Source organism: Suncus etruscus, chromosome 5, assembly GCF_024139225.1.
Source record: "Suncus etruscus isolate mSunEtr1 chromosome 5, mSunEtr1.pri.cur, whole genome shotgun sequence".
Taxonomy (NCBI): domain Eukaryota; kingdom Metazoa; phylum Chordata; class Mammalia; order Eulipotyphla; family Soricidae; genus Suncus; species Suncus etruscus.
This window is the reverse complement of record NC_064852.1, coordinates 34,318,780-34,342,291: the sequence shown is the minus strand read 5'-3', so window position 1 is coordinate 34,342,291 and position 23,512 is coordinate 34,318,780. Positions and strand designations below refer to the sequence as shown.

General features: G+C 33.2%; 1 protein-coding gene across 1 annotated transcript in view; it reads right to left on the bottom strand.

The window, feature by feature from the left end:
* Window positions 1-9,239: 9,239 nt before the first annotated feature.
* HNMT (histamine N-methyltransferase) overlaps window positions 9,240-23,512 on the bottom strand; it is a 32,792-nt gene continuing 18,519 nt past the window's right edge. Inside the window, exons 3-6 of the mRNA XM_049773764.1 lie at window positions 21,415-21,522; window positions 20,266-20,396; window positions 18,954-19,047; window positions 9,240-9,928 (exon numbers count right to left, since the gene is read on the bottom strand). Of these exons, the coding sequence (XP_049629721.1) occupies window positions 9,573-9,928; window positions 18,954-19,047; window positions 20,266-20,396; window positions 21,415-21,522 (689 nt within the window). The 3' untranslated portion in view covers window positions 9,240-9,572. The remainder of the gene's footprint in view (window positions 9,929-18,953; window positions 19,048-20,265; window positions 20,397-21,414; window positions 21,523-23,512) is intronic.

Here is a 23,512-nt window from a genome sequence, read left to right as displayed (position 1 = left end):
GAGAGGACACTAAGGCATTGGTGGAGGGAAGATGTGGACACTGTTAGATGGTTTGGTATTAAATGCTGTGTTCATAAAATCTGATAAATTACATTAGATTCAATTACAGTGCTAAACAATAAGAATTTAATTGTATGGTGTCATACTCTCTAATATGTGTCCAAGGTCAAAATGGATCATATTTGCTCACTATATGGATGAACAATGTGAAATCAGATAATAGAGTTTACCTCTACCACAAATTTGTAGTTAGAGGTGGTCCTTCATTTACCTTGATTAGTTAAATCTCAACTTTCTCATCTTCACAATAGGAAAATAGCAATTAGTTTTAGAACATATAAGAGATCAAATGAGATAGTACATGCTATTGTAAGATATTTAAGTGGCAAGAAAAAGACCCATGAATACTTCACGCTTTGCATGTAGCCTGCAAGGAATGTCAATTCTTGACAGATAAGAAACTGATCATGAATATTTGAAACAGTCCTCTCTTGCCTTCAAAGGTTATGTGGTTATATTCAATCTGCATTTCTCTTTCTAACCAAGACATTCTAGTGAGATCCTCTTTCTTAAGACACTTAAGATTATGTAACCTTCCAGTAAACCTACTATAGAAAGCCCCTTAGCCTGACTCTTTCAAATTTATAATCCTCACTTCTTCATAAATGGCTGTGTAATTATTCTTTCTTCTTCGTATGCTCTTTTTCCAATTCTTTGCATGACATGCTCCTTCATTAAAATGCATATTCAGAATTAACTCATTTCAAAAGGTTTTCCCTGAATATCCCAATTAACTTTATTTTCTGTTCTCACTTATATTTTATTAATCATGCACATTACTGGCATGTAAAATTTTTTCCCTGTCCATTAAAAAAACAGGTAAATGAAGCTAAGAAATGCGTTGAGTTTTTTTCTGCATAATTGCCATGGCTTCAAGCACTATCTCACATCTTCAGTAAACATTGGCTGAATATTCATTTCATGATAGAGTGAAACAATGAATAACTAGTTTCATCACAATTATAATTTAAATTTTATAGAGAGGAATTAGAAAATATTTAATGTTTTTTAAAAAAATTTCCTATCAACTCCTGCCTAGTATATGACTTTTCACTGTTTTCTAATGTTCATCCACAGATCTATTCAGGAAGCATTGAGAAATTGGAACACTTTGTATAGTACAAATCATAGGTACCTAGAGAATAAGATTGGCTGATTTCCTAATGAAAAGTTTAGTTGGCCCATATATGAAATGTATGTTTCAGAAAGTACTAGCAGAGAAGGTAGAAACATTTGGTTAGAATTGTCAATTATAAGTGGATGAGAATAGCTTCTATAGCTATTAACTCCTTAATTTCATGCATAAATTGTTCTTAATAAGAACTTTATCTGCTTTACTTATCTATAAAATATTTTAGCATTGTGATTTACAAAGTTATTCTTAGTTAATTTTTATACATACAATGTTTCAGAATAAATCACAACACCGGTGTCAACCTCTCCCCACCAATTTTCCCAGAGTTCATTGCATACTACTTACTCCGCATGCCAGTCTGCCATCATAATGAACACCTTTATAAATTGATTGTTAAAGTTTGGGTCTTATGATTTCATTGATATTAACTCCATGGTTTGCATATTTAGTTCTGTCCTTCCTTAGCACCACCAATGTATATGAAATCCTTTGGCCCAGTTCCCCAATCATTTCATATCTCTTTCCCCTCCTCAATTCTATTTATTTTCTTCTCCTAACTGTCCTCTGGGGCCAAAAGTGTTCTAGACAACCCTGTTTAAGTCATTGCAAAATTATAATAACCACATATAAAAATATTGGCCTGTGTTTATCCTTCCTCAATTTTACTTCATTTAGCATGATATCTTCAGTTCTATCATGTTGCTGCAAATTGCATGAGCGATTGCATCATCTCTGAGAGCTACAAAGTATTCCACTCTATATATGTACCACATCTTAAAGATCTATTTGTTCTTGGACAACTAGGTTGATTCTAACTCATAGCTATTATACTGTATTTTCTGTTCCCACTTATATTTTATTAATCATGCACATTACTGGCATGTAAATTTTTCCCTGTCTTGGGGCCGGTGAGGTGGCGCTAGAGGTAAGGTGCCTGCCTTGCTAGCGCTAGCCAAGAAAGGACCGCGGTTCGATCCCCTGGCGTCCCATATGGTCCCCCCAAGCCAGGGGCAATTTCTGAGCGCTTAGCCAGGAGTAACCCCTGAGTATCAAACGGGTGTGGCCCAAAGAAAAAACAAAAAAATTTTTTTTTCCCTGTCCATTAAAAATCAGGTAAATGAAGATAAGAAATGCATTGAGTTTTTTTCTGCATAATTGCCATGGCTTCAAGTGCTGAGTGCTGTGATGAACAGTGTTGTGTATACATCCTTTTGAATGAATTTTTTTCGATCTTTGGGATATCTAAATGTGGAATTGCTAGATCATATGATAGTTCAATTCTTATTTTACTGAAAACCCTACAAAATATTTCCTGTAGGCAATGAACTAGACAACATTCCCACCAGCAGTGAATGAGCGTTTTTTTTTTTTCACCATATTACCAACACAGATTGTTCTAGTATTTTTGATATGTGTCATCCTCACTGGTATAAGATGATATCTCATTGTTGTCATGATGTAGATTTTCCTAATGATAATGAACAATTTTTCACGTGTCTGTTGGTCATCTGTTGATCTTTCTCAGAGAATTGTCTATGAATTTCCTCTTTCCATTTTTGATAGGGTTTTTAGATTTGGAGGGGTTGATCTTTGTGAGTACTTTGTATATCCTAGATATCCATCTATTATCTGATGTATTGAGTGTAAATATTTTCTCCAAGTTGGCTGTCTTTTGTTTTAACCCAAATTTCTTTTGCAATAAAATGCTTTTTCTTTTTGTATAGTCCCATTTGTTCAGATTTATTTGTGAAAATTGCCTTTGCCATTGGTATATTGTTGAAGATTCCTTTGAGGGCGAGATCTTAAGAGTGTTCTACCTATGTTTATTCTTAATGTTTTGATCACTATGGCTTTGTAGTACAGCCTCAAGTTAGGTAATGAGTTACCTCTCAGTTTCTTGGTTTGGTTTGGGCTATAAAAAATAATTCTGGGCCCGGAGAGATAGCACAGCAGTGTTTGCCTTGCAAGCAGCTGATCCAGGACCAAAGGTGATTGGTTCGAATTCCAGTCCCCCGTGCCTGCCAGGAGCTATTTCTGAGCAGACAGCCAGGAGTAACCCCTGAGCACTGCCGGGTGTGGCCCAAAAACCAATAATAATAATAATAATAATAATAATAATAATAATAATTCCACACAAACTTTATAACTCTTCTAAGAGTTATGTCTTTTTTATGACTCTTCTAAGTCCTTGAAGAACTTTATCTGAATTTGAATAAGGTGTGCATTGTATCTATATAGTAGTATAGGTATGATGGTCATCTATTTTGATATCTTGCTTATTCAGTTTCATTAGTCTCAAAGAATGCTTTTATTCCTTCCTTGATTTCTTCTTTAAACTAGCTGTTATTAACCAGCATGTTATTTAGTCTAGTCTCTCCACATTTTTATTATCTATATCTGAGGCATTGTGATCTGCTACAAAGTTGATATGATTCTTTTTTTTTTTTTTTTTGGTTTTTGGGCCACACCCGTTTGACGCTCAGGGGTTACTCCTGGCTATGCGCTCAGAAATCGCCCCTGGCTTGGGGGGACCATATGGGACGCCGGGAAATCGAACCGCGGTCCATTCCTTGGCTAGCGCTTGTAAGGCAGACACCTTACCTCTAGCGCCACCTTCCCGGCCCCCCCCCTTTTTTTTTTTTTGGAAATTCTTAAATTTTTAAATTTATGTAAGTTAGACTCACGTCCTAAAATGTGATCCATCCTGCTAAATGTTCGATGTGCACTAAAGAATAATGTATTTTTAGTTTTTTGAGGGTGAAGGACCTGTATGCATCCATTAATCTCTTCTAGTTTCTTATGTAGGGCTCTTGTGTCCTTACTGATGTTCTATCTAGTGGTTTTATCCAGTGATGAGAGTTGCATATTGTAATCTCCCACTACTGTCACATTTCCATCCATGTATTTCTCTAGGTTTGAGAGCAAAAGCCTTTCAAACTTAGCTGACCCAATATAATGTTGATTAAAGTTAATACTTTTTGATCTATTTCTTGGGTTTCACTTATCAATAAAGAGTGTCCACTCTAGTATCTAATTACTTTATATTGAATACAAGTTGGTCTAATGATCTGATAGCTGCCATTTTTTTCTATCCAGGGGTTTATACATGTTTTTTTATCTTTTTTAATCTGAGTTTATGTCTATCCTCAGATTATTTATGTTTCCTGTAAGCAACAAATGGATGTTTGTTTTTTTTTTCTGATCCAATTCTCCACTCTGTTCCTTTTGATGGGAGAATTTATTCCATTGACATTCAAGGAAACTCTACTGTGTAGAGTTGTCGCTTCTACAATTGGTTATTTTCTTTGTATAAGTGGCCTGTCAGAAGTTCATTTAGAATCACTTTGGTTTTCATGAATGCCACCAGTTCCTTTTTGTCTCAGAATGTTTTTATCCCTCCCACCCAACTAAATGCGAGTTCTTCTGGGTAGTGAACTCTAGGCTTATTTCATAATTTGAATATGTCATTCTAATCTTTTCTTGCCTGGACCATTTAAGATGGGAGATTTGGTATATTTCATTCCTTTATATTTATGGACTTCCTTCTCCTCTTCAGATTTAGTCCATCTCTCTTATTTTTTTTATTTGATTACTATAAGTCCTGGTGCTGTTCTATATTGGTTGGTATACTTTTGGCCTCTTAAATTTATGTAGCTGCCTCTTTCCAGAGAGTCTGCTATCATCTCTCGTTCCTTGTTCTTCACCTTTCCCTTTTTCCTCATCTTCTGGCATTCCTATAATTTGAATATTAGTCCTTTTGTATTTGTTTATTAAGTACTTTAATATTTCTTTCATCTTTTTCTCTTTGCTTTTTCAATTTCCTCATCAATGCTGGCTTGTAATTTGTCTTCAAGTGCATGTAGTTGGTTCTCCCCCAGTACATTTCTGCTATTATAACTTAATAGAGAGTTTAGTTCATTCAAATTCATTTGTATGGATTCTCTCTCTTCTGGAAAAATCTTTGAATTGGTTAAATTTCTCATCTGTTGATTTCTTAATTTCATAGGCCAGCACTTTCTAAATTTCTATTACTACTACATTGTGTTGATTTTAGGTTCTCATCAACCGGCTTAGTATATTGGCGGATTTATAGATTTCCCTAGTTTTCTCTTACTGTCCATAGTACAGAAAAGTTTCATAATTTTCACATTGTTCTTTGCATTTTGTGGGGTTTAATGGTGGAGTTTCAAGTTCCCTGTAACTTGATCATTTAAATTGTTTCTACTAAATGGCAATTAGTAATGTATCTGCATTTCAGATTATTTTTTGACCATAATTCGTTATTGTAGTACACAAAGAGAATTGTTGACTAATCACTCTGTTGAGTTAACTAAGTTGTTGGGTTTTTTATTTTGTTTTGTTTTTGTTTTTTCGGGTCACACTCAGTGATGTTCTGGGGTTACTCCTGGCTATAAACTCACATATTGCTCCTGGCTTGGGGGACCATATGGGACGGCAGGGGATCTAACTGAGATCCTTCCTAGGTTAGCGGTGCAAGGCAGATGACTTATGCCCTGTATCACCGCTCTGGCCCCAGTTAATTGAATTTTGAGGTTGTGTACTGTAGATAGATAAAAGTGCCATGTCCTACTTATGCAAAAATAGGGTGTATATATATATATATATATATATATATATATATATATATATATATATAAAAATTTGGGGGGGTTCAGGTGTCAGAAAAATATCAGTTGGGTAATTTTCTAGCCCAGGGCTTGATGTGAGAGCCTGATTTATTAGAGCATACAGTTTTGGCTTTAGGAGAGCAAGTCTCACTTACAGCATGGCATTCAAAGTTTAGACATCACATTTGGCACCTTACTTGCTCATGGCTTTGAGAAAGGGCAGCCTGCGTTTTATATTGATTTTCATAGGCAATTAACAATAATTAAAGGCTAGTACTTTTGAAATTCTATAAATTTATTTTATGAACATTTTTATATACTTTAAATTCTGAAATCATCTATGATTGTATTAATTTTGTTGATGAAGATATGTGAGTGTGGAGAGTAAAAGATTTGTATGAACCCAGGATATCAGATTCAAGCTATTCATCTAATAATAATATTATAAATAAAAGTTCCCAAGTGGGGCATTAAAAAGTTCTTATTTCCTTATAAATTACATTTATAATGTGAACCATGCAAATAAACTTTTAAATAACAACATATTTTGTGTAAATAATTCTTATTAAAAATTTAAAATAGGGACCGAAGCAATAGCACAGCTGGTCGGGTTTTTATCTTGCACGCTTCTAACCTGGGTTCAATTCCCAGTATCTCATCTAGTCCCCTTAGCCTGCCAAGAGATATTTCTGAGTGCAAAGCCAGGAATAACCCCTGAGCTCTGCCCCTACAAAAAAATAAACAAAATTTAAAATAAATCAAATTCACACTTGTGTCCACAATTTTAAAATAAAACTTAGTTCCATTATTTCTTATAACAATTGCATATGTCTTATGGATATAGAGTAGAAATTTAATCTTTCTGTTCAAATTAATTTTCATGTAAGAAAATTGTTTTGATGGGGGGCCATGCCAAACAGTGCTCAGGGCTTCTTTTTCTATGTCAGAAATTATTACTGGATCCTGAAGATGCTTGGAGGACCATATGTAGTTCAATCCTGAGATTGTACTGGGATAGGCAATAGGCAAAGAAAACATATTAACCCTTCTATTGTCTTTCCAGCTCCAACTTGATTGTTTTTATAATAAGCAAATACGTTTCTGAAATCCTGTGCTCCATTTAATGTTTCTAATTGGAGTTTGACAGTAAACCTAATCAAAAATAAAAATAAAAATTTATCAGAAATAATACTTTATAAATTCAAGTCATATCCACTCAGGAATTTTCAGGGAACTTGAAGGCTATGCTTGATAGTACTGAAGAAGGCCATGAGAATGAGGAACTGAACTCCAGACTGTTTACATATTAGGGTTATGCTTTACCATTTGACCTAACTTTCTCCTCTATATAGAAATGAATTTTAACAATGATAGTGAGACAAGGTTACTGTATACCAAGTCCATAAATGTACTGTTATTCTAAAGTAAATGATAGTTTAACAAATATTTAGTGGTTTGAGTGGTCCTGTTATATGAAGCAGATAGAAGGTATTTATTTTTATATTTTGTAGCAGGGAGAATGTCATTTTGACAACTTTCTATTTGTAGATCTATCATCTTTAATAAGTTTTATTTGTAGTTTATTTGCCCAATAAGTCTTGCATGTTGAGGCAACAACTAGTCATGTTGTAGATCAAATGTGGGGTGTCACACAAGAAAAGCATGTGCTCCAGAGTATCCTCCTTGTCTTTACCATTAACTTTTTTTTAAAGTAAAGACCATAATTTTCTCTGTAGTTTTTTGATTTTTTTGTTTGGCAAAGTTGTTCAAGGTTATGAAGGCTCAAATCGTGCGTGTCTCACAGATTTCTTTTGTCAATAGTGCATATGAGTATGATTTATGGTTCAGGAATCAGATGCAAGAATTTGATTGGATAACTGTCATTTCATTTGTTGTAACTTGTAATTCAAAAACATTGATGAAGTTGTCTAAAAAGAGAACAATGCAAGTCAACTTTAATTATTATGAACAGTAAAATTTGATTAAACATTGGTATAAATAGATTCTGTACTTAAGTATATTCCCTGGGTTTCAACCAGGAGACAAGAACATTAACACTTAAGTCACCATAATGCAATACTGAATAGTAGATTTGTCATATAAAAGGGTTAAAAAAAAAAACCAAGGAAGGCTTTATCACTGAAAGAACCAGGAGCTTTTTATTAAAATCTTACTTTTGTTTCCAAAGAAGGTTTTAATGGTTAACTTACCCTCAAATAGTTATTATTAATTATAAAATTACTTACTAAACAATATATAATGTTTTATAAGACCTACCATTAAAGATAAAATAAAAACTATCAAACATTTAGTAAATCCTTCAAATTCTATAGTCCAAAGTTGGCATTTGGTTTCAGAGGTCTTAGAGGTGTTATTATTTATAAGGTATCAACATAATTTCAAGAATTTTTAGAAGTTGAGTAAATATTAAATGGTACAATGTAAGTTAGTACTGCTTTCAGAAGTTATTTATAATATATTGCTCTGGGATTACTCCTCACAGTGCTCAGGGAACCATGTGGCACTGGGATCAAACATGGATCTTCCTTATGCAAAGCATGCACTCCAGTCTACCCCTTTAGTACCAAAAGTTAGTGTTTTTATTTTCCAATGTTAATATAGCTAATATATAATTAATATATATAATTAATAATAGTTAATAAATAAATAATAATAGTTAATATAATTAACATAGTTAATATAGTGTTAATATAGTTATTATTTTGAAGTTCCTCAGTCTCACAGTTTACACTTACATTTAAAATATATCCAAGGCCTTTTTTTAAAAAATAAACTATAAATTATTGTAATGGTATATAGAGGTATTCAGAAACTCATTTTAAAATAACTGTCAAAATAAAAATATTTTTACAAATATGACCTTTTTTAAAATTTTTATATATTGAATGGAATAATACATTAAGAACTGCAGTACAGTTCAGTAGCTTTGCACCTGTCTACAGGCATGAGGTCTCCAATTTGCTCCCCAGAATCAACCCTACATACTGAGTGCAATCCTGGAATCACTAATTTCTGTGCCCCCCTCAGAAGCCAACAAGGCATGTAATGTAATCAAAAGTATGTAATCATTTTAACAAGTGTGTGACACTTGGCAAATACTATGACTGTTTAAGGACCATAATCAAATACGTATGACTTTCAATCATTGTGACCAATAGCAACAAAGGGGTGAACTAGCATGAAGTCACAAATAAAATTAGAAGAGAAAAATAAGGTAGAAGAAATAACAACACATCTGATTTGATTGTGTAGTTTCTGGAAATGTACATTTAATAATGAATAAAAATATAGCAGAAACATAACAAACATAGACAAATAATCTTCACAAAAGGGGAAAACTCAATAAACATACTTTGTTGATGTTCAAAATATTGCCAATAATTTTATACCAGTACTTAAAGAATTCATAGACATGCTTTATTGGTAATATGGGAATATTGGTATATACATGGAAAGCATTTTTTTTGCTAATAGGCCAATGTTACTTAATCTTTTTACTTTTCCACCTTAGCTGGTATTTAGCCTGACCGTGATATCTATAGGAGGGATAAAAATCATACAAACAATATCACACATAGAAGTCTTGAAATTCCTTGAAATTTTCTAAAATTTCACATATAAAAGACACTTTTTATACTATTTGATATCTGTATAATTTCAATAACAGAAACGAGTGTCCAACATTGTTGAAAATAGAATTTTTGAAAAGATCCAACAGATGTGGTTACTTATGAATCAATTACTATGAAACTCAAACTGTTATTAAAAAAAACCTTTCCATCTTTCTTCACACTGAATTCAGGTTCTTGTAGATCTTTCATAATTTCTGCTTTGAGATCAGGTGGTGCTGTTGTGGTAAAATTGCAGGTTTCTGTTAAAAAATCCCAAAGGTAGTCTCCATTTTCACTGCCATCAACGAAACAATCAGATATGTCCATGGTGGATAGAAGGTCATGGCACTCATATTGAACCCCCAGCTTGTCCAGCATCTGAGTGAGGTCAGAGGATGTGATATACTGGCAAAGGTCATTCAGAGGTAAGCGGGATCCATACTTTTTCCATAGCTTGTCCCAGCCACTGGCTCCTGTGTACAAGAAAAATCCTTGCTTTCATGAGTTTTTCTTTTCATTTATCAACCCTATATAGTCAGTGCTCCAGATAATTAAAATAGAACAGCACTTTCATTTGTAACATAATACAATTGTAACACAATTAATGAGAAGGAAAAATCATATCAGCAAATAATTCAGATTAATGCTAAGGCATCTTTGGTGCTAAAGGCCATTTTCAAAAGCCAATCAGAATAAGAAATAAGGAGGGTTCCTGTTGCAGCTTCATTTAATCAAGAGACATCTGAGCAGATATGTAGGAAAACCATGTTAATATAATGGGGAAGATTAATTCAGGGAAAGAAAAGAGTAACTGCAAAGGCATGAAGCATTCACATGTTTAACATGTTTAAGAACTAACTAGAAAGTTAGTGAGATTTTTACTGAATGAGTCAGGGGATAGAAGAAGGAATTGAGGTCATGTACTGGCAAGTGAGAATGAATAGGATACTAAATTATGGAGAGAGATGGGGAAGCCATTGTAGCATTATCTACAGAACACTTTGGACTGATATACATTTTCTGTTTCTGCAGAACTTTGAATTGGTTAATGTGACTAAGAGAATAAAAATTAAGTTTTATTTCACTTAAATTCATTTCTATTTAAATTAAAAAAAATTAGTGGACAAGGCAGCAGAATTCCTCAAAGGATATATATTAACAAGGTCTCTTTGGCCAGGCTGATGAGAATAGATTATAACAATTTAAGGGCAGTAAGAAGATTGCATGAGAGATAATGGTACAATGGACTAGCAAGTTAGGCGAGATGAGAAATGGTTGAAATTTTTTTTAAATATTACATTCTAAGATCAAATCAGATATGTAAAACAACTTGTAATTTATGGTGAATAAAAGAAATCAGATTGCCCTGATAATTTGGGGGCATAAAACATGAAAAGAAATCGTTTTTGTTTGGAGTGGAAAGAATGAGGGAGAGTCAGTGTTTTGTTTGTTTAATAAAAATTTTAATTGAATCACTATCAGATAGTTATAAAGTTGTAATTAACTGAGTTTTACTCATACAATGTTCCAACACTCATCCTTTAACCAGTGCATGTTACCCACTACCAAAGTCCTGAGTTTCCTTCCTGCCAATCCACTCCCCATTGCCTGTCTCTATAGCAAACATGTTTCCTCTCTCTCTTTATCTCTCTCTCACTCTCTCTTTCTCTCCTCTGTCTCTTCCTTTTGAGGAGGAACTGTTTTAATGCATCACAAATAGCTGCTTTCAGAAATGTAAATAAATGTGAAATACTTAATAAACATTTGAGTAGAGAGAGAAAGCAGGCAGTTGTTAGTCCTGAGATCAGAGGAAATGTGAGAACTAGTAAAATCACTCCTGTATACCTATTTACCCAAACCAAAATCAGGTAGCTTCTCATGTCAATATGCTGCTTTAGACAGACAATAACTAAGTTTTTTCTATAAATTTTGTTCCTAAATTTGTAAGATAGTTTAACAATGGCTGTTATAGTTATCTATAAATTCAGCCCAGCACAGAAGCTAGGAGAAGCGACTTCTGAGAATGAGTCATTGGTTGGACAGTTCTGACACATAATAAAAGAGATGGATTTGTCAGTTTCTCAGAACCTCAATTTGCTTATCTGTAAAATGGAGATAACCAGACTTGCCTCAAATAAAATGACAAGTATTAAATGAGATCATTTAAGTGAATCATTGCACAATACTAGGTGCATGGCTGATGTGTGTGAGTACTTATAAAATGAATTAGTGCTATTTGGAATTAGTCTGACAATGGATTTCCCCTTCTTGCAACTTCAAGACTGTGTGAAAACAAATTTACTGGTCAGAAGCCTACAGAGTCATAAATCAAATCAAATGTGCATCTCTTTACAGACCTTGCATACATTCATGTAATACTGGGCTGCTCATTTCATGGCCAAGAGAGCACAATTATAATTTCTAAAGCCAAACTGCAGGAATATGAAGTCTAACTTTTCTTCCCATTTGTTTTATAAACCTAACCTCAGTGGTTTTATCATTGTTATTTCTACTTGTTTGTTTTCAATTTTTTAATTTTTAGATTTTGGGCTACATCCACTAATAGGGTTTATTCCTGGCTTTGTGCTTAGGTATCACTCCAGGTAGGGATCATGAGACCACATGAGGTGAAGGAAAGTAACCCAGGTCAGCTGCATGTAAGTAAAATATAGTAACTCCTGTACTATTTCTTCTAGGCCCTCTATATCATCCGAAAATCTAATCATAAAAGTTCTATATGAATTCACTGAGATAATATTACAAAGTCATTGGGAGCCAAAGATGACCCAGGTAGATAATGCTCATGTGTTTGAAAGTTAAAACAAATTATTAAAAGAGAACCTGTTTTTCTATTAGCTGCCAAGATTAAAAGTGAAGTTTTTTTAAGTGAAATTTTTAGATACAAGTTATTTTGGTACCCAAACCTCCTTTATATTGTAAGGATAGAGAAGTACATAAAAATGTACATCCATACTTATACTGTCTTTAATTATAAGCTGCTCAGAGACATCTGGTCTTATCTATAAATTACATTAAAATGCCCTTATTTAATTTTACAGGTACATCCATGGCAGGAAATGCAAATAATAGCCCAGATTATTGATGTTTCTTTGATATTTTAAAGGAGGCAGTGATAACCTACGGGATTTATAGATGGAAGAGCAACAATAAAACAAAAAAAAATAAAGCATCAAGTTCAGTGAGGAGAAAAAACTCATGAAAATGTATCAAAAAAAAACTTCTATTTTAAAGACAGTGATTATATTTCAATTTATGACAGTCTACAAACAAGATTTTGCACACAAATCTAGGAACCACATATGCTTCATCTAGTGAGCTAAGCAGAGGGAGAGAAAGTTCAATGGGTTAATTAAGTAAGTGCTTTAAGTGGGAAGTTAATGTTTAACTTCTGGCAATACAAGGTCCCCGCAAGCACCCCAGCTGTGGCTCCTGATCACAGCTGAGGGTAGGCACCAAAAAAAAAAAAAACGAATACAAAAATTTCAGTAACTGAGGAAAGTCTGTTTTCATTACTATTTTCTTTGTTTATTCTTTTCTTTTATTTATTTTCATTTTATATATTGAATCATAGTAAATTACAGTTATTCATTATTGGATTTCAGGCATCCAATGTTCCAAATCAATTCCTTCAATAATGCCCACTTCTCTCATCAATCTCAAGTTTCCCTTCCACCCCAGTTTGTTTTAGGATGGTTCGTTCATGCCTGTTGTTGCTACTATATGCTCACTTCTTGGGAGCACTAATGTGATACTCAGGAATCATGTGTTACTAGGGATCTAACCATGGCTTCCTATTGCCAAGCATGCACAATAGCCTCTGAGTTTTCTCCTCACCCACATTATTACTCTTTTTAATTTGTCAGAGAAAAAAAGAACCAAACACTAACTGCAGAAAATCTGCCTATATTATTGTTGTGTGTTCAGGTGTCTTTCCTGAGAAAAATGAGTTTATACTTTCTGCCTGATGTATTATCATAATGGCTCTCAGAGGGTACAACATATGGTGTTACTTTTAATTTCGACATAATTTAAGCCCAATTCTTCTTTCCTACTGTGTTAAAAATAAGATGCCATGATTTGCTCTCTTCCTTACTAAGCAGAAAGGACAAACAACTTCAATGAGCTCTTTCTAGGCAGAATAAATTATATTTAATTGTCAACTCTCAATTAATGTTGGCAAACACATTTTAGGAAAAACATGCTTATTGATTTCATTTCATGGAGTCAGTTTCATTTCATTTTGTGCCATTTTTTGACACAGATAAAACCCATTTTAATACCCTCCAAGCTACCTCATTTTCTAATCTCAGTATGCACTTGTCTATTTGTCTATTATCTTTATTATATATTTTATTCATGTGAGAACAATCTTCAAGTATCCATAACTTTATAGATTTTCTGATTTTATGTATATCCTAATCAGTTTTAACTAAAACATTCTGTCATGAGGGAGGAACATTTAGGAATATAGTTAGTTCCCATCTCACAAGAGAGAAATACTAAATTATCATTTATTTCAATTCAAGTGAATTGACTATTAAGTGCTAAGGTCTTGCCAAGGGACATAATAGAGATAAGTAGAGAATAACCTCCTCCAAAAACAATCTCGTTCAACACTATATGCCTCTCATAGTAAACTCAGTACATAGTTGACTATGTTTACATGTCACAATCGTCCACAAGATTAAGAGTCTTTTAAAGGTAAAGGAAAAGCAATTTAATTTTTTGTAGTGGCTGTAAGTTTTGAGCTCATAAAAGTGAAATGCACCAGGTTTTCCCAGGACTATTCTGCGCAGCCAATCTGGGAACAAGAGTAGAACTGGATTTCAAATATAGCTGAATACATAAAATATATTTTAATCAAGAGAGATATATGCTACATACTTAAATTCAGAAACTGACTCCATATTTTATTATCTTGCAACCCAACAGATTTTAAAAATGAGTGTCCATATGGTGCTCAAAAATAAATAATTTTGTGTAGTTCTAGAAATAACTCATTGTTTCAGTAATAAGAAAGCATGTAAAGAGAATAACACCTTTACAGTGTAGTATGTGTAGGATGATCCTTTAAAGAAGTTCAGAATATTTTATATCCTTTTCTGCCTCACAAATTGAGGGAGAAATAATGGAGGGTCCCAAGCCCAAACAGGTGCATAAACATTGAGTAGAAATAAAAAATAATCATACTTAAACACCAAATCCAAAGCCAACGACAATAGAATCGAAACCCAATCTACAACAAGCTAGACACAGAGGTCAGGACCACTAGCAGCCTGGGGGTCATGGGAGGGGGATATGGGATGCATGCTGGGAACAGGGGTGGAGGGAGGACAACACTGGTGGTGGGAATGCCCCTGATTCAATGTCACTATGTACCTAAAATATTACTGTGAAAGATTTGTAATTTACTTTGGTCAAAATAAAAATTAATTAAAAAAAAAAGTTCAGAATATTTTAAAGGAGCCTGGGTAAAAAATATTATATAAATGGGTGTGAGGTAGCTGAGTACAACCCTCACTAAAGGACCAACTAGTAGTATAGGACAACCACAGAAAGAATACAAGGTCAAAAGAGGGGCCTGGGTGTAAATCATTTGAGAAACACCAATTAAGGCATTGTTATTTGCCTTGAGAAGCAAGATAAATCAGTGCACTTAGAAATGTCACTTAGTGTTAAGTTCTAGGTTTCTCTGGACCCTGTTTAGTGAAAACTGACTTAAACAATGCAGTGTAGCTATGAATTACAACTTTACCTGAAGCAAAGAAAATACAGAAACAAGTGTCTTTACTTGGTAATTATGATTCAAATTCTACTTAGAAAACGAGGTGGGGAGGAGTGAGATGGGGGCATTGGTGTGGGAATGTTGCACTGATGAAGAGGGGAGTGTTCTTTTTATGACCGTAACCCAACTACAAACATGTTTGTAAATAGAGTGCATAACTAAAGATATTTAAAAAAAAAAGAAAATGGAGGTAGGACATAATAAAAAAAAGTCCAGTATGAACCACATTGTTATAGGTATATCAAGCTTGGTGAAAATACTCAATTTTAAGGAATGATCTTATTGGCAAAATATGAAGAATGAGGTTTCAATAATTATAGATGGGCTTGAAAAGGAGCTAAAGCACAGTGGTAGGGCATTTGCCTTCCAGCGACTGGCCCAGGACAGACCTGCATTCAATCCCCAGTGTCCCAAATTGTCCACTGAGCCAGTAGCAATTTCTGAGCACACAACCAGGAGTAACCCCTAAGTGTCACTGGGTGTGGCCCTCCCAAAACAAAACAAAACAAATAAAAAAGAAAAGTTAGGAAACTATTTTATAAAGGTATGAGGAAGCTGGGCCAGAGAAATAGTACAATGGGTAAGATATTTGTTTTGCATGCAGCTGACCAGGGTGCGATCCACAGTTTCCCAAGTAATCCTCTGAACACTGGTGATCTCTACCCACAATATTGGGATTAAGCCCTATGTAGAAGAATGTGGCCAAAAACCAACCAACTAAAGAAACAAGGGTGTGAGAAAGTAAAGTAGAAACCACTGAAGAAGTGGTAAGTCTTCTCAAATCTATGTGCTGCCACAGATTGCCACAGATCCTTGCAAGCTAAGATTTGATGTGTTATTAGCAATGACAAAGTGACTCATAAAATTAAAGATCAATCATGTATGCTGACTGATAATTATTTTAAATAAATCTAAGCAGGCATTATAGATTTTTCTAGTCTTGAAACAAAGCTTAATACATTGTCTCATGTTCCTTTTGTATGCATGAATGTAATAAGTAAATCACTATGAAAGATAAAAGAAAGTGCAGCCACTTTTATATACTTAGGGGGCAACAGAACCTATCTCAGAACAATGTATCATTATTAGATTATTATTATTTTGCTTTATTATTATAGGCACACAGTTTACTGAAGTGAAAAGTTATAATGAAGGAAACTTAAACTGCATTCTATACACTTAATAAAGTACATGAGTAAAATGAGGGCTGATACAATGGGGCAGTGCAGAAAAAAGGGATAGACAATTATGAACTACAAATGAGTAGACACTGGTTGAGAAAGCTTTCAGGTAGAAGAGAGTGAGTAGCATGGGACTTTGATGCTTTTGATATCTGTTCTTTCTCACTCTTCTAAGAAAGAGTATATATAAAAGGTAAGAAACCATTGGAGTCCTTTCAATAATTAAATTTTTATTTACTATATTATTATGTCTTGCAATAGTATCCATTGACAATATTTTCTCTTGGGACATTTTCATCCTATGTTGTTTGTACTAGTTAGGATTTTTAATAGCAGAGTGAAAATCCCATCATTCAAAGGCATTGGTTAAAAATATTCTTATTCAAATATAACTATATATACACATATACATACATATGTATTCAGAAAAAGGTAACTATATTTTGAAACTTTACTCCATATCTTTAATTTTCTCCAGGAATGCATATATATCATATATATTTTAACCATATATATGTAAAAGCAATAATGCAGAGTAATTATTATCTAATTTCACTTAAACTAAGACTTAGAAACAGTTCATCATTTAGGAAATACCTCAGTATTCTATCTACTTGCATTATAATACACTTAACTTACTTCTTTAAATTGGCAATTCATGTCTTATATGATGCCAATGAAACATGATTTGTCTCAACCTATTCATGATACAGAATGCAGAATAGTATATGCATAATTCATTTAGTCAATTTGAGTTGCTTATAGACAATTCAAGCTAGTTCCTAAAGGCTTGCTTTTATTTCTTACTGTTATAAAAATATAAACTCATAGACAACTTCCTCAGTCTCTCAAATACTTAATCATTGAAAATAAAATTATTTTGTTTATGTGCCATACTCTGTGTAGCTCAGGAGTTATCCTGGCTTTGTGTTTGAGTCATTGTTGGAGATGCTCAATGGACATATTGACAGGGATTGAACCTATGTCAGCCAAGTGTAAAACAAACATCCTACCAACTGCGCTATTGCCTAGCACTATTTTAGTACATACCACGTAAATAGAGAGGTGGCTGGTAGAGACAGGTTTGAATGCAGGGCTACTAATGGAACAAGCTTAAAAGGTTAAATAAAAGCTTAGGAGCCACACATGGTGGCTAGGGCTTTAATAAAGTTGATATCTCCTATTCCTGACTGTCTGTGAATCCTATTCCTGACTGTCTGTGAATCATTTCCTGGCTACCACCTCAGGCCAGCTGGAGGGGGTTGCAGGCGCACGGCCCAGGTGAGCAGAGAAAGGCCTCTTCATCTCTCCATCTCGTCATCCACCACCATCCAGGACTCAATAATTAATATGTTAATTCGAAGTGTGCATTAATTTAGTAATTTATTTTTACACAGTTGGTAACTGTACAGTGATGCTCAAGGCTACTTCTAGGTCAGTGCTTGTTGATTACTCCCAGTATTACCCAGAGAGCGTGAAATTCCAAAAATCATGCTCCAACATGCAAATAATGAGCTCCATACCTTTGAGCTACCCTCCCACTAATTGTGTACTAATTTTAGAGAAGTTAAAAGAAAAACAGCCAGTTTACATAAACATTAATCAATGATAAGACTGTCCTCTATTATGTATTAATTTTTAAGTAACCAAAGATAAAATAATATATTAAAATATACCCTCAGCACAGAGGTTGTTTTTCTTTAATACTCCCACATGAATTCATACCCAACTTTACAAATAACAAACAGCCATGCATGCATCCTAGTACATTTCCCTATCTCTAAATATAAATGAAAATTATGACATGTTTTTTGAATATAGAGTCTGATATAAACTTAGAAAGATATTATCATATATCTAGTTTCAAACTGAAAAGCAATGTGTGGACAAACCATAAAGTATGTTGAATAAAAAATTAATAAATGATAAAAGCAATATAAATGTCTCATTACATATTTATTTATATATATACATATATATTTACTTATTCTCTCAGTGTGGTTCTTATTATACCACTATTAACAACAAAATATGATCAAATACTTTTTTAATAATAAAAACAATATGAACCATTTTTCAAAGTTATTTGAGAAATCTGTAATAAACAAGGTTGATAATGACTCTGAAAATACAAATTTATCAAATGTGATATCCCAAATATCAAAACAATTATTTATTAGTAGTGTTGGAAAAGAAATAGAAAGTGGCCACTCCATTTGGTCTCATTAAAAAATATCAAGTTAGTTGTATTTGTTCTTGGTTACAGGAAAAGGGGTTTTATATAGAGATAATAGAGACAAATTTTCCCAAATAAAAAGTAGACATTTAATTTTCCTAATTCCTAAATTGAGTTATTTTGAAGGACTTAGCTAATACTGTTAATTAATTTACTATGATCAGAAGCCCAGGATTTCATAATGAAGATGAACTACACCAACTACCTTCAAAGACATGAATCCATGCACACATGCATTATTACTGTTTTAAATTCAGACTGAATAAAAATATTACCTGAAACAATAATAATGAGAATCTTAGCATTGGTAGCTAAGAGATTATGAAAGAATTTTAGGGTAGCTGGAATGTCTTTTACATAATACAGCATCTGTAAATGAAAGGAACAAAAATGAGATACATTTTTCACAACAATGAATCTCTTGTTGCTTTAACTAAATACTAGAAAGTTTAGATTTTCAAATTGAATGCATATTTACTCAAAAACCAACTGGAAAACATAAAAATATGAAGTTTTATCAACTAAAATGAATATTTTTAAATGTGCTTTTCTAGATTCAATAGCACAGGCACTTATTGCTTAAAATAGCTACCACTTTGTAATAAGACTAATCTTCATATTTTGTATCAGAGCCTTGATTCATTTCTCTCTATTTAGATATTTATGTGTGTATGTATTTATATGTATATATGTATTTAATTTGAGTTTTGGGTCACACCTGGCTGCACTCATAATTTACTTCTGGCTATGTGCTAGCTGTACTCAAAACATACTTCTGGCACTGTGCTATTTTGATTTTCTCCTCATACTTGAGAGGCTAGGAGGATCACATGGGGTATCAGAAATCAAACATGGATTGGCCACATGCAAGTCAAATGCCTTACCCTTGGTACTATTGCTCTGGCTCCTTATGCGATAATTTTTTTTGAACTGGAGATAGTGGAGAAAATAGTGCCAATATTATAGAAGCAGATCCAATTCAAAGAATGTTGCTCTAAGACCCTTGCAATTATGTTCAAGATGCATTTTATCAATCACAGAAAATGTGACAGACTCTGAGGTTGACAGAGTTTCATGGTACATAGACTGCTTAAAGCATGAGGTAACATGCTTGGACACAAAATACTAGTGATTTCCTGCCATTTTAAATAAACCTGAACCATCTCAGATAAAGTATAAGCAGAGTCTATCCACACAACACAAATAGAATTTGAATGAGTTAAAAATTACACCCTTTTTACTGTATTTATTTAACTCTTATCTTAAAAAAAATAAGAGCTTATTAAACCTTCTGCTATTGCTTTAATGAATTAGTTGGTGATACAATAACTTTCACAAATATACTTGCTACTGAACTTATTCTTTTTTCTTTTCTCTTCCATTTCTTTAGTTCTTTTTTCTATTTTTTAATAATTTTGCTTTTGGTCATCTTGAAACAAATGTATTGTGAATAGTTATGTCAACTGTGTGAGGCATTTTCTTTAAATAAATTTATAAAGAAAAGTCTCCCAATGGTTTGCTTATATCCATGAATCTATCCCCACAGAAAACCTTCTTTTGAGGAATATATTATAAGAAATATTTTACCTGAATCATATGAATAAAATCCCACTTTTGAAGTTCATTACTCTCTATAATTCTGTTTTGATATTCAGATGATGTCTCATTATGCCAGGCAAACTTTATGTTCTCAAGATTTGATGTTTTGGCCACAAGCTCTAAGGTTTAGTGAAGAGGTAAAAAACCATCAATTTTAAGTGCAAATGTGGACCCTACTTCCGTATAGAATTTTAATGCAATAAATATTATATACCTAACAAACATAAAGCATATTTTTGTTCTCTCTAGGAGACCAAAGAGCTCATATTGCTTTTTTTTCTGGCTATAGATAAAATCAGAAATAAAAGAGTTAGTTAAAGCAATTATAAGAAACCTGAACAAGCATAGGTTACTTTATCTCTTATACTAATGAAAAATCACTGGTGAATTTTATAAAAATATTCATGTAAAGCTGGTGTTAAGGTTCTATAATTCATGAAATCAACCAACAATGACTCACAGCTTTGCCTGACCTGCCACCTAACTTAAAAAGATTTTGATCTAAAAGCTTATCATATCCTATTTCCTATCTTCAGTGTTTGTGACATTATAATTTTTGAATGATTGAAATGATTAAAACAATGACACTTAGTGACCTGTAAAAATGAAAAATGTTGGTCATTATAAATAAAATCTTACAGGAGAACACGCAGAACCATTAGTTTGTATATTAACTATAGCTGCCTTTATTCTATGGCAACAGAGTTGAGACACTATGTGGACTAAACTTTAGAAAATCTTTCTAATTTAATCTTTTTAAGGTAAATGCCTATTTCTGCTATAATTAGATCTTATAATTACATATAATTTTCACTGAATATAATTCACTAATTTCACTAAATATAACTTTCACTGAAAAGTTTTTCTTAAATATTTCTGAATAAATAAATATTCTAAAATTTTGGTCTAAATTAAATATAAATTCATAGTAATAATCAGTGAATAGGAAGTCAGTAAAAACAAGTTTCATTACACACTTTTTTATTCCAAAGTATTGTCATGCTTAAAAAAATTAATTAGCTTCTTCTCCCAATAAGCCACAAAAAGCATACATGCAATAGCTATATAGTTAATGACCCAAAGGTCAAATTTGGGAGGTGTTTCTCAGGATAGGATGTAACATATGGTTATACGTACCTTTGTATTTGGCGATTTGTTCAACACTTGGCTCAATGACTTCACTTTTGATATGCATTGCTGGGTACTGAGCCCGCACTTTGGAAATAATTTGAAGATCTATTTCACCTAGAATACAAACAAAGGAAAAAGATTACATCAGCCCAGAAAGAATTGATTAAGAATAATTTGGGCTAGTTTAATATCTGTGACATAGACAGAAAAGCCTAAACTTTTCTTTATCCTAAATGAGAAATAATGAGCGATTCTTTCCATGTCAAGATGCTATCATTGGAATAATTTAAACATGAGTAGTGCAATTTAAGGAGTACTGTGATAGCCAATCATTCATGTAACCCTTATTTCATACTAATTACTATATAATACATATGGTTCTATTTATTATAAGATGAAATCTACCTGCTTTTGATATCAGTAAATCAGAATACTAAGTCAGAAGAAACAATATTAATGGCCATTTTAAAATTTTACCAACAAGGGGACTTTAGTGATGGCGCAGCAGTAGGGCATTTGCCTTGCACATGACTGACCGAGGACAGACTGAGGTTCTATCCCCTGGCATCCCATATGGTCCCCCAAGCCAGAGGCTATTTCTGAGTGCATAGCCAGGAGTAACCCCTGAGCATCACTAGGTGTGGCCTAAAAAGCAAACAAACAAAAACCTCCTCTTTTCTTATTACTTACTGACAATTTCAACTTAAGTTTTTCACATTTCTTTCTTCTTTCTTTCTTTCTTTCTTTCTTTCTTTTTCTTTCTTTCTTTCTTTCTTTTTCTTTCTTTCTTTCTTTCTTTCTTTTTGCTGTGTTGTTTGAATTCATTTTTAATTTAATTTTATTTTATTGAAATCACTGTAATTTGCTAAGTCCTTCATAATTGGTTTACAGATATACAATGAATCAGGGCCAATCCCACCACCAGTGTTGATCTCCCTCCATGAATCTTCTTGTTTTGTACCCTTTGCACACCACCCTGCAAGTATAAAAGGCCCATTTAAAACTTAGATTGTTAGAATTTGGTGTCTTAATTCCATTGTTGTTAAATTTGGCTTGGACATTTAGTATTTAGTTCTGTCCTTTTTTTTAATCTCCATCAATGCACCTGAGACTGCTTGGCTCCTGGCCACCATATTTTGATATTTGTGTTTTTCTTCCTTCACTCAGTTTCAGTCCTTCTTGCTATAATGTGGGGCAAAGGGTGTCTGAAATAACTCCTCTTTAGACCATTGCATTTCTTCATGCAATTATTCTAAATACCATATGTAAGTGATATCATTCTGCAGTTATCACATTTATTAATTTTGGGGGGAGGGGTTGGGTCACACCTGGCAGCGCTCAGGGGTTACTCCTGGCTCTACGCTCAGAAATCACTCCTGGAAGGCTCAGGGGACCATATGGGATGCCAGGATTTGAACCAATGACCTTCTGCATGAAAGGCAAATGCCTTACTTCCATGCTATCTATCTGGCCCCTCATATTTATTTTTTAAAATTATGGCATTAACCTTCACTAAGCTAAACTTTCTGATGGCAAAACTAGTATATAAAAGTAATGTTAGGCTTTAACATTTTGACATAAATAATATTAACAGAACTTTTCCAAGAAGTCAACTAAAAGTTTATGTCATTCAGACTGGGAGATCTAGAAGCAAGGAGATTGGGGGAAAATAAGATCTAAACTAGGTTAAGAGGGAAGTCTAAAAAAATTCGAACATATATAAGCATAAAATAATGAGTTCAAGAGCATTCCATTTAATTACAGTGTTTAGAAAAAATATGTGACAAGTTATATTCAATGTCGATCTCAGAATGATTACTTATGGTGTTTTTCCCTCCGTCACTTATTTATTATTTGAAATGTTCTTACAAGTTTTCTTTGAAACAGTTCATTTTAAAACATTAATTTTCCAGTTAGAGAAACACTTCCTTTACCATCTAACAAAAATCGTTTCTTCTATAAAATAGTCTTAAACCATAATTGATCCTGAATATCATTTCATATCCAAATAACTAGCTAGAGGCATTTTTGCCAAATATGGAACAACACACATTAGCAATACTTGGCATTTAACATTTAACTCTCTATAATAATTAGCTTTTAA